General features: G+C 39.3%; 2 protein-coding genes across 4 annotated transcripts; one reads left to right on the top strand and one right to left on the bottom strand.

Annotated features, from left to right (window-relative positions):
• LOC143132196 (GTPase IMAP family member 5-like) lies at positions 1-8,193 on the bottom strand. Of its 3 annotated transcripts, XM_076291559.1 has the most exons (4): positions 8,073-8,193; positions 6,380-6,894; positions 824-871; positions 1-99 (listed from the first exon to the last, which is right to left on the bottom strand). In XM_076291559.1, exons 1-4 carry the CDS (start codon positions 8,089-8,091, stop codon positions 34-36), a joined length of 648 nt encoding a protein of 215 aa, XP_076147674.1. In that variant the 5' UTR covers positions 8,092-8,193; the 3' UTR covers positions 1-33. The 3 variants fall into 3 exon arrangements, with proteins under 3 accessions (XP_076147674.1, XP_076147675.1, XP_076147673.1); XM_076291560.1 differs by lacking the exon at positions 824-871 and having other exon boundaries at positions 8,073-8,191; XM_076291558.1 differs by lacking the exons at positions 1-99; positions 824-871 and having other exon boundaries at positions 6,087-6,894; positions 8,073-8,185.
• Positions 8,194-8,229: 36 nt separating this feature from the next.
• LOC143132195 (GTPase IMAP family member 9-like) lies at positions 8,230-10,016 on the top strand. The gene is made up of 2 exons (XM_076291557.1): positions 8,230-8,299; positions 8,787-10,016. The coding sequence occupies exons 1-2, from the start codon at positions 8,263-8,265 to the stop codon at positions 9,503-9,505; spliced, it is 756 nt and encodes a 251-aa protein (XP_076147672.1). The 5' UTR covers positions 8,230-8,262; the 3' UTR covers positions 9,506-10,016.
• The last annotated feature ends 1,787 nt before the right edge of the window (positions 10,017-11,803 follow it).

Here is an 11,803-nt window from a genome sequence, read left to right as displayed (position 1 = left end):
CCAGAAATATTTTCAATTCATTTTATTGAATGTTTAAAAAAGTCTGAATGATGAAAAAATGCTGTTAGAAAATGTTCCCCCAAAAATCAGGTTCTTCTCCTGCAAGAGACAAAAACAAAAATTAATTCACTGCAACACTTTCATCTTTAATGTCTACCCTTACCGATTGCTGTTAATGCATTTTCATAGATGCAGAGAACCACTACCGAGCTCGGAGAAATAGATTTCAAACCCATTAGCATTACCTCAGCTGATATTTCAATCAAGCAGAGGCGAGCTAATGCCGTTACTTGGCTAGCGCGCTAACGCCGGCCAAAACACCAACTCTGGAAGTGACTAGAGAAAGTTGGGACTGAAACGTAGCCTACATTTGCTTTGGGAACTTCGGCTGATGCATCTGTGCATTTCCTCTGTGCAAAGGCGTTATGATGACACGACCAGCAGGTTAGCTCAGCCAAGACAGTAACGTTAGCCTAGCTCCCACTCCTCTCCATACAAAAACGACAGCCTGGGTGAAGTCACGGTCAAATAATAACTTGCTATTCTTACACCTAAGCATATTGCTGTCCTTGTACCGGTAATCATGGATGCTGTAGTGTTAACATTTCGCCATAGCCGCTAGCTAGGTTTAACATATTTTCCAGTGTTAGCTCAACTAGCTAACGTGAATTAGTTCACAACGAAGATGTAATTACCCCAAAACAGCTCTTTATAAAGTAATGTACACCAAGTTATGGCTTAGCCTAGCAAGCAAATATATAAACAGTCATACAATTGACACAATGCCTATTTTCTGACAATTTACATGAGTGAATTTACCAACCGGAAAATCGCTGCTCCAGGAGGCTGATCTGACGTGCCTGGCTGCCTGCTACACACGCAAAAAAAAAGAACAGATAGAGCGGGATCTGCGTTGGATAGTAGGAACGATCAAAAGCCAACATACATGGAAGCTGGGGTAAAAAAAAACATAGCGGGATCTGCTTTGGGTAGTAGGAACGATCAAAAGCCAACATACATGGAAGCTGGGGTAAAAAAAAACAGATAGCGGGATCTGCTTTGGGTAGTAGGAACGATCAAAAGCCAACATACATGGAAGCGACTTCAGGCCGATACCCCTGCGACATTATTATATGGGAGGATTCCATGCTGATCTGAAACCGACATCGGGCAGACGTATGTGTGCTGTCTGGGGAGTAGTTGATAGAAATGCTACGGCCACGCAACGTGAAACGTGGCGATTTTCCAAGCGAATAAACCGGAGAACTACAATGTGTGGCGCAATAGCACTTGGGAGTACTTCGACCTAGCGTAGTAGTATTGTTAACACCTAATTGTAGATCCTATCCACCACAGAGTTTAGAATCCATGCTGGATCGACCCTCAGCCTCTCCCTCCCCTCTGAGCGAGAGAGAGGCACACACACTAGAGATGCGCTGATGGGCTATTATTTCAACCATAACTGCATAGCAAAACTTATCATCCATCAGCCATCCATCAACACCAAAGTTTTTTGACCAATTTTCGAAACGGCACCCGCCTACCATCCGCTGGTTGTTTTAATGTAGGGGAGAACTGGTGCAATTGTAACAGCGGTACAAATGTAACAGTCTTTTATTCTCAAGATATGGTGTAGCTACGGAAACGTAAACAGACACATATCATGTAATTATGTATAATCTTACAGCCATCCAAATATGAATGGTCTACTATAAATACGACCAGAGATATTAAGCAAAAAGGTGCAAAATTCAAGCATCGCGATTTTTTATTTATTTTTAACCGCAACTGTTTGTTTAAGTTTGCTTTGTGAAATTTGAGCGTGTGGACTTCAATCACATGTCATTCATATCTTCAGTCCCTCTGTTTCAAGTTAACATGAGTCCTATTTGATTTATGTAGTCACAGCACATGCAATTAAATGAAAATAAAAACATGACCTGTGCGGGTCAGTTGTAACACCAGTCTCTATGGCAAAATGAACTGATTTTATCGCGAATGCACGAACATTCTCATTGCGAGTTATGGATTATGATTTTTGTGCCGCCATCACCCAATTAAAGTTAACACAGCAACTTGAAATATCACTGTTGGACCAAATGCTTCAGACATGTAAGAAATAAGCAGTTTATCAACTATATTTACTGGTTTTATCAAGTGGATATGGCCAAAATAAGCATATTTAAAGGTTATTGTGAGCTAGCATAACACCGTAATATGGTCTGCAACGGCTAATCAATAATGCAATAAATTAGCTTTAACAGTCATACATTTGGACTTTTTTTCTTGATTTTATATGAAAACAGATGCTCTTTGTTTAACCCAGCACTGTTTTGTGTTAAAATATGGTATAGTAGGGATGTAACGGTATGAAAATTTAACCTCACGGTTATAGTGACCAAAATTATCACGGTTTTCGGTATTATCACGGTATTTTTAAAAGTGTGTTCAATATGTTCAGAAAGCACTGATAGGCCTACACAAGCGATTATTATTTCACAAGCTGAAATAGTTTCAAAAAGTGTCCCGTTCAGTTTTTCATGTTAAATTGGCTATGTGCTTATTGCTTAACTTACCCTACCATGACTTGGAGGTTGCTATTACTGTTATTTGGATCCAATGAGTGAGACCAGGCTTGGAATTTCACCATTCTGGGGGCAAGGCCACTTGGCCTTCAGTTGGGCATGTTTGGTGGAGGGCACAAAGGCCACATAGGCTATAAAAAATATCAAAGTTGTATAGCCTATTCACTGCAGTAGACCTGCATCACTGTATGAAACATTACAAAAACATGAAACATGACATATTATATAGAACTGCAAATCATCTGAACATCTAATATTTACAGATATCTAGGCTATATTTAACATTTATTTTATATTTGGCCTGTTATGAAATCATGTATTGAACAATTTAAGCACAGTTCAGCTTTAAGAAACTCAAATAGCCTAGATGCATGCTTAGCATTTTGTGATCTACTTTCACAAACTCTTAGTCAGCTGTCCTCTGATTTACCGATATATAGGCGATATTTGTAACATTTATTTTGTATTTGGCCCGTTATGAAATCATGTGGAACAATTTAAACACATTGTAAAACTTAAAGCCCAAATTTGGAGACATCCATGCATGTAGAAATGTGCAAATTCAAAAGTGGATTACTCTGGAACGGCTAACTGTACAGGGGACTGCTTTACACCTTTATGTTCGGTAAGGTCTGCTGTTTGTTCTGATATATGGTTTGTCATGTGTTAAACGAAAGGTTCGTGAAGTATTGCACCGAGAGGAATGGGTAGGGAGATGGACGAAAACCTTCAGTAGAATTTATGATTAAATTTAATTATATTATTTACGTTTCTCGCGAACCGTTCACCACAGCAATTCGCGGCTAACATAGTTTAAAAGCTGAGAAAAAGCTCTTTCATGTGATACTTGCGATGTCTGTGTGATGAGTAGGCTACTTCTCGAGTAGTTCAACTGAGAAGAATAGGTGAATTTAGACGCACTTTCTTTCTTGCGCTGTCACTTTCTCCACTGCGTAAAAGAAATTAATTTGCGCTGTGAATGCTAAGATTATTTTGACAGGCCATAGGCTAAATAAAATTCGCTATTAGTAGGATGCAAAGCAGAATATTGAAAGAAGGGCACCAAGGGCACCGTGGCCTGTAAACCTCTGATTTTCAAAGGGACATCACGGCCAACGCAAGGGGCAAAAACGTGGCCGCCGTGAAATTCCTACCCTGAGTGAGACCAAAGTAAGTGTTCGAAATAAAACTTTAGGCTACTGTGTTCTTCTGATAACGTGAGTGGAATGGATTTAATGTGCACGCGAACATAAAAAGACGCAGAGTGCAAATGATACAGTGCAAGTTTTGCGGTGAAAATGTTCCGCCTTTTAAAATCAGGTGTAGCCTAATCCAATTCGCAGTTAAAACCATCAATTAGACAACAGAATCCGTACCAATTTTGCTTCATTGTACCAGGCCTACTGTATGTCAAAAGCAGGCTCGGATGAAGCTGGGAAGGATTAAACACACGGTTTCAACACCGTGATAATCAACCGTGATAATTATGATATTTCAAAAGAAAACGGTAATTGTTATCGTCAACATTTTTATCACGGTTTATCATTATACCGGTAATCGTTACATCCCTAGTTATAGGATTCACGATTTTAGCACTGTTACATTCATGACGCTACTGTTACAACTGTACCGCACTTTTTTATGGCTGATAAGTTAAATTATTGACAAACTATAACATCTTTTTTAAATTCTGTTTCAACTTTCATGGAGTAGACATGTACGACTCTGTTCTGGTCAAATTCCACAACTCTCAAGTCTATCGTCTTTGTGTAAATCGAGTTTGAATTGGAAAAATAAAAAAGTGTTACTCCCCTAGGCTATATGGGTGATGCAGCGCTGCTGACGTGAGGCTAGAAAGCCCTTGCCTGTTCTAGGAAGACTGATCCAATGCAGCAAATATATTAAAAGGCTAAAGTCGTACATTGGCTATGTTGTAGCCTATCCCCAGAATATCAGCAGCAAACTCAGTCTCTGTCTCGCAAAACAGTCTCCAAATAAAACGCACATCGGCCTGTTGCCTTTTCTGCCAGCTTGTGAAAATATATCGTCCAAAATGCTTGATTGCATTGCATTCTCCACATTTTTAGCTACATTTTCATGTACCACATCAGCATTTTTGTTCAGTGAATCTTTTGTAAATTGCTTTACAATTACCGTCGGGCCTATAGGCCTATAGGCCTATTGCCTGGCTTGCCTCAGCTTCGGTCACGTCCTTTTACAATTTTATCATTGTAATAAAAAACGCAATTTGCCACATAATTTCAACATGCTCCTGGCCTACTAATTAATGCCTATTGTACTTTATTTTTTGCAAAAAGAAAGAAATCCTTGATAAAATAACAAGTCATTCACATTATAGGCTACTTTACACACTGTTATGTCAGGGTGACTGAAAGCCTGTTCTGAAGACTCCCATTCATTTTGACTGCACGAGCGCGTCTTTTTCAGACAGACAGCGCAATTCATTTTAAAGCAATTTACAAAAGATTCACTGAACAAAAATGCTGATGTGGTACATGAAGATGTAGCAAAAAATGTGGAGAATGCAATGCAATCAAGCATTTTGGACGATATATTGTCACAAGCTGGCAGTATAGGCAACAGGCCGATGTGCGTTTTATTTGGAACGTTATTAGGAAAGTGCGGTGTAAGTTTAGGCTACATTTGTGCGTAGTGCCAGTGTCATTCATTTATTTTACATGTCTTACAATGCATTCACAGTCGAGTGAAATCAGATATAAGCTTACAAAGACGCTTAGAACTCACGTTAAGCCGATGGTAGCACACTGAATGCGAATGCACGATTTGATGCAGGCAAAAGTATTGACTGTTACTAACGAAGGTTTTATAGCAATATTATAAATGTGGCGACAGAATAGCCTAGAACTTGGGTAAGCCTTGTTTAGTAGCAGCTAGCCTAATTGCGGTGATAGCCAAAACTAATGTGAATCACGGACTATCCTATAACCAAAGAAAGTAAAGGTGATTGGCCTACCTGCGTTAGCCAAATAAAGGACGGGACTGCACCCTTCACAAACCGTAAAATAAAGTTTATTAGTTTTACAGTTGACTACAGTTTACAGTTCACCATCAGTCCACACAAACAATTCTGGTTTCCTTCAGAGCCCGTCTACGGAGCCCTTATTAGACATTCTCTGTTTCCTTGCACTAGCCATTTCGTCGTAGCCTATTCTGCCTTTTTGTAAAGCGCAAGTTTTGCAAGTTTTGGTCAATTTCTGTAAAGAAACAGTGCCACCTATAGGCCTGGGGTATGAAGTAACGTGTTGAGTCGTGTTGAGATGGATCCGTTTGGACGCAAATATTCTTGATACGGTTCCAGGGAAGACAGAGGAAAAAAAGATCGGTTTGGTACGTGTGGACTAGGCCTAAAAGACTTCCAAAAAAGTTAAGTCATAGTACACAAAATGGCTTCACGTCTTGCCAACTGTTGCTGAAGAAATTTCACTTTTACTGCCTCTCAGTATTAATTTGACAGTATGATTACAGGCATCTAATTTGAAATGTTAAAGGTGCAATAACAACACACATTTGCACTTGACTCACTGAGTTTTATTTTGCTGACATCTACCTGCAGATGGAGCTGTAGGGACATGTTCTGACCTTTAGACCAATAGGCCTTTAGTTATTAACACAAGAACAACTAGACCCACACCTATCAAAATGGCAGCCCCTATCCAATATTTCAGTGAATCATTTCCTGCAAAGTTGGCAAAGACTTCAGCTCCGTCAGTCTCCTGCACCAGTTCAGCTATCTTCCTCATGAGCTCTCTCACCTGCTGCTCTGCTGCAGTCTTGTCCATGTTATTGAGCTCCTGATATCTGTTACCACAGTCCATGATGAGTTTCTGGAGGTGTGGGTTGGTAGTGCTGACATAATGCTCAATACTCTGAGATCCCAAATCATCTCCATGTGTGAAGAGGATGATGGCTCTGTCCCTTATATTGGTCCTCAGTGCGTCCTCTAACCTCTTTAAAGTATCCCTTTCTTCAATAGTAAAGCGGCCAATCTGAATGACCACCAGGTACACACACAAATGACCCACACACAGCTGTCTGCATTTCATAATATGTGTCTCCAGCTGCTGAAGATCATCATCAAAGAAGTCTGGAGTGTCGATGACCTTCACGTCTGTTCCACATATACGCTTTTCTTCAAACTGACACTCAGTAGTGATCGGAGTAGAGCTGGCTTGTGATATGAAAGCATTCTTTCCCAGGATGGTGTTCCCACTCATACTCTTCCCCGAGCCAGACTCTCCCAGGAGCACCAGGTTCAGCTGTGAGAAACCTGCACAGAGAAATGTCACTATGAAAACATGTTATAATTTACTTCAAACAGGATTTGAAGGACATTTGAGCTCTTTCAGAATCACATTGAAAATAGTGTATGTAAGTGTTGCTGGAAAAGAAATTACATTACAGTAGGATGCCTTAAATAGTTCCACTGCATAATTAGCAATACTGATTATGTGGTTAAACCTCTGTGCTGCATTTAGTAGAGTTCAGTGGGACATATTTGACCTTTTTTCCATAATTTTACGTTTCTTGAGGTCTTAACAAAACATTGTGTACTTTGGGCAAAATCCCAAAAGTAAGAAGCATCACTTTTTTCAACCCTGTCTGAAGAGCCCTGTTCGGAGAGGGCGGTTTGTGTGCCTGTTGCACAATGGCTTTGCTTTGTCATGTTAGATGGGTAAAACGATAGGAAAAGCTGAGATGGTGTTATTCAACAAGCTGCCAGCTGAATCTGAATGGCTCCCTGAACTTGTTTCTAGACCAAGGCAGCCCATGGGTTTTGTTATTTTGATGTTTTGGTATTTAGCCACCGCAAATACCCAAATATATGTAGGCTACTAATTACTGTGAAAAAATAACGTTCATTTTTGTACAAAAACAATCAAGAAAAATATCAAGATTTAGTCAGAAGGACTAAAATATTATCAGATATTTCAAACAGACCAGTAATACACCCGATACACACAAACTCAAAAGCATGACAAGGATCATCGTATGTGTCATAAGAAGACTGATGAGTGACTATATGCACTGACAAAATCATTAGTACAACAGAACAGGAAGATCCCCAAGCTGGCCTTACAGTTTTGCACTGTTTTCTGGAAATTAGCTAATAATTAAAAGTGGTTCGAAATGAAATTGTGGGACAGAAAGAAGTTGGAAGTTTAATGCAAGGCCTGGACATGTAACACCGGGCATGCCTGAGTAGTATATTGTTTCACATAATATAGCACTGAATAGAACTATGCTTAAAAGAAACATGCAATTATTCAGTAAAAATGAAATGTAAATGAAAGAATGTTTGTTTATCAAATAAACAAACACACAATATAATTATCCTATTGTTATATTCATACATCATACAGCTACATTTCAGTGTCCATGAAAAAAACCCATATAGGGATAGTGAACACTTGAATAATGAAACTATACTGAGTAACACAAACTTACTGTTGGACCTTCTGCTCATCTTAACCAAAAGTGGCTCTGTAGTCTAGAGGGATCTTCAGGCTGGACTGCTGAAACCTTGCAGTACAGGAGCTTTTACAGAAGTAGTAGGCGGGCCGTGGGGTATCTTATAAGACAGCAAGCAGAAATTCATTTCAACTTTTTGCTGGCACTCATCTGGCTGTGAGGGAACATGGGAGGTTCACTTTTTAAACCATCTATTCCTGCAGGTAACATCCCACTGCTCACTGATATTTTTAGGGTGATCATTTTATTTATTTTAGAGTCTGATCTTGTTTTAGCATGCACTCTACTATGTATATAACTGTGCTAAGAGTTGTACTTTAGTATCATGCTAATTTCTCCTCTGATTTGTTTATTTGCTTACTTGAATAGATATACAGAATGACGTCTTTACGATAGACATCCTTATATGATGTTGAGAAAATTGAGTGTTCTTGCTTTTTTACAAATATGTAAACAAATAGAAAGCCATGACACTGAGTGTTTTTGATCATTTTAATAGTTTGTTCCACAAAGATGTGTTGTGCATTTATATGTATGTTATATAACGACAAATATATAAAGTACAGTACATCATCTTACTACACAATAACACTACACAACAGCTATTCAGCAGGGAAGCAAATACATATTAGGTAAACCTGTACCATACCACCAGTAGAAGTTGATATGTATCATGATATGTATTTTTAGGTGATCCCCTGAGAATCGTGCTGATTGGCAAAACTGGAGTGGGGAAGAGTGCTGCAGGCAACACCATTCTGAGGAGGAATGTATTTACATCAAAAGTCTCAGCAAACCCGGTCACAGCAACTTGTGTGAGAGTGAGTATTAGTAGTCCGAGACAGATTGAGGTGATTGACACACCTGGTATTTTAGAGACAGATACAGGTGCAGATGATGTTAAAAAAGAGATAGTGAAATGCATTAAATACTCGTTTCCAGGACCACATGTGTTTCTGCTGGTGATTGCAGTTGGGAGGTTCAGTAGGGAGGAACAGAACGCAGTCAGAGCCCTACAGGAACTCTTTGGGGAGAATGTTGCAAAGTACATGATGATCCTGTTCACTCGTGCTGATGAACTGGAGGATCAGACTATTGAAACATGTCTGGAGACTAGTCACTCCAAACTAAGGGAGGCGATAAAGAGCTGTGGTGGACGATACCATGTGTTCAACAACAAGAGCAGCGACTACACTCAAGTTGTGGAGCTGGTGAAGAAAATAGATGAGATGGTGGAGGAAAATGGCAGCCACTTCACTGAGGAGATGTACAAAAAGGCACACAGAGATACGGAGGAAAGAGATCTACCCTGTCATTCATCTGAGGTAGATAGACATCTTGCTTACAAGAAGGTGGAAAGATGTTACTCACTTGATAGAGATATAAACTTACAGACCTGCCCCATCTGAGAAGATACCTAAATTTCAAGAGATTCTTCTGGAAGATGATCAGGTTATTCAGTGATCTTTCTACATTGGTGGATCTGCCAGCAACTTCTGGTGGACATACCCATCTGTGGCCTGGTGGGAAATTACAGCATACTGAGTAACACAAATTTACTGTTAGACAATCTGCTGTTCTTCACCAAAAGAGACTGTGGTGTAGAAGGATCTTCAGGCTGGACTGCTGAATCCTTGCAGTACAGGAGCTTATACAGTAGAGGAAGTAGGCGGATCCCGGAGGATCTTATAAGACAGCAAGCAGAAATTCATTTCAACTTTTTGCTGGCACTCATCTGGCTGTGAGGGAAAATGGGAGGTTCGCTTTTTAAACCAACTATTCCTGCAGGTAACATCCCACTGCTCACTGATATGTTCAGCGTGATCATTTATGGGAGCAAAATAGTCTCAAAAATAATTGTACATACTCGAAAAGATATGCACAAATAGATGTGTATTGGTAAATGTATTTGATTTACAATATTAATTGATCCACACACATATTTTGTCATCCACAAATATATGACTATTTAGAATAAATATAATTTTTTGTAATTTAAAAAATATATATATATTTTTGTGTGTGTTTGCATATAATGCCATTTATCTATCTTTAACTATCCAAGTATCTATCTATCTATTTGTAAATGCATTTCTTCAAATATGTGCAGCATGCTAATGAACCGGATGGAATAGTAATTTAGCTAGTAGTAGGGTGACCTACAGGGAGAGGGAGAGAAAATATTTCCACTGCTCCATGATTACTGCCATCAGTAGACACGCCACAGTAGTCTTGAATATATATCTTGAAGTGCTTCTAGCCCTCCTGTTGTGTTCACGGTCAAATTTTTCCGATTGACAATTATTTTCTCTCAAAAAAGTTGTTCATTTATTCTGACTATCATGAGGCTCCATGACTCCATGACAGGGCATCTGAACACACAAAACAAATTTTGATCATTTTTATAACAATGTGGGTGTTTTATTTAACTTTAGAACACTGTTCCCGGTCAAAAATGACCAGCCATTAGAAATGAATGGGTCAGAAATGGTCAGTGTATAAAATTGAGTCCAGGAACATACCTTGATCAGATGGACTGTATCTGTACATTCACATATTCACATACAGTGCTGGCCAAAAGTGTTGGCACCCATGCTAAAGTTGAAGAGCTGAAAAGAGGAATATAAAATCATCTTTTGTAAATTGATCTTAATGCCTTAAGTGAAAATGAGGAAATATCTAACCTTTAAGGACACCAATTTTCTTAGTGAATGAATAATGTATCATAAATAAATAAATGTTCTTCCTTAAAATACAGGGGTCATAAGTATTCCCACCCCTATGTTAAATTCCCATAGAGACAGGCAGATTTTTATTTTTAAAGGCCAGTTATTTCATGGATCCAGAATACTGTGCATCCTGATAACGTTACCTTGGCCTTTGGAATTAAAATAGCCCCACATCATCACATACCCTTCACCATACCTAGAGATTGATAAATCAAACCAGCTAATATTATTCATTCACTAAATTGGTGTCCTTAAAGGTTAGATATGTCCTCATTTTTCACTTAAGGCATTAAGATCAATTTCCAAAAGATGATTTTATATTCCTCTTTTCAGTCAACTTTAGCATGGGTGCCAATACTTTTGGCCAGCACTGTAACCCTCCACCCCCCACCCCTTCACTCCCCCTCTTTGCTTCTATGCCAGCCCCCACTGTAACCTTTCCCCAATAGAATCTTCCCCTTTTTGACTTGCATGAGCTCAGGTCAATGAGGCCTGCAGGCCATAAATAACAAATGGGAGTTCAAAACTTGTAATGTCCAATAGAACATACATTGATACAAAGGTCCATCACAACATTAGATGCTAATATGTGTTACTATGGATTTATAACAAGTCATAATGCAGCGGTCATTTTTGACAGGGAACACACAATTAGTGAACATAAAACTAGAGCAACTTCAACAGAATGTGGGGCTATCACTAGCCTGACGAGCCAGACCCACATTAAAATGTAGGGTCTGGGCACTCACCTTTCGCAGTACTCAGTCTGAGGGGCAGGATAATCAGTTGTCTTTCAAATTCCCTCTGCACACAATAGGACAGCGGCAGCGCTATGAGTCCCATGCGTTTCCCACCAGCGGAGCTAGTTGGCTAGTTCAAACGTTTGCCAACTTAATAAAAGCTTAACTCGTGTCACACTGTTCGCCAACAGCAACATCCATCTTATTTGTTTTCAAGTAGCAGGGAATTCAAGCCAAA

Source organism: Alosa pseudoharengus, unplaced genomic scaffold (genome assembly GCF_046254945.1).
Source record: "Alosa pseudoharengus isolate Yale_2024_CS ecotype anadromous, Long Island Sound unplaced genomic scaffold, YU_APseudo_1.1 YU_APseudo_1.1_scf_19, whole genome shotgun sequence".
Lineage (NCBI taxonomy): Eukaryota > Metazoa > Chordata > Actinopteri > Clupeiformes > Clupeidae > Alosa > Alosa pseudoharengus.
This window is presented reverse-complemented; position numbering and strand designations above follow the sequence as displayed.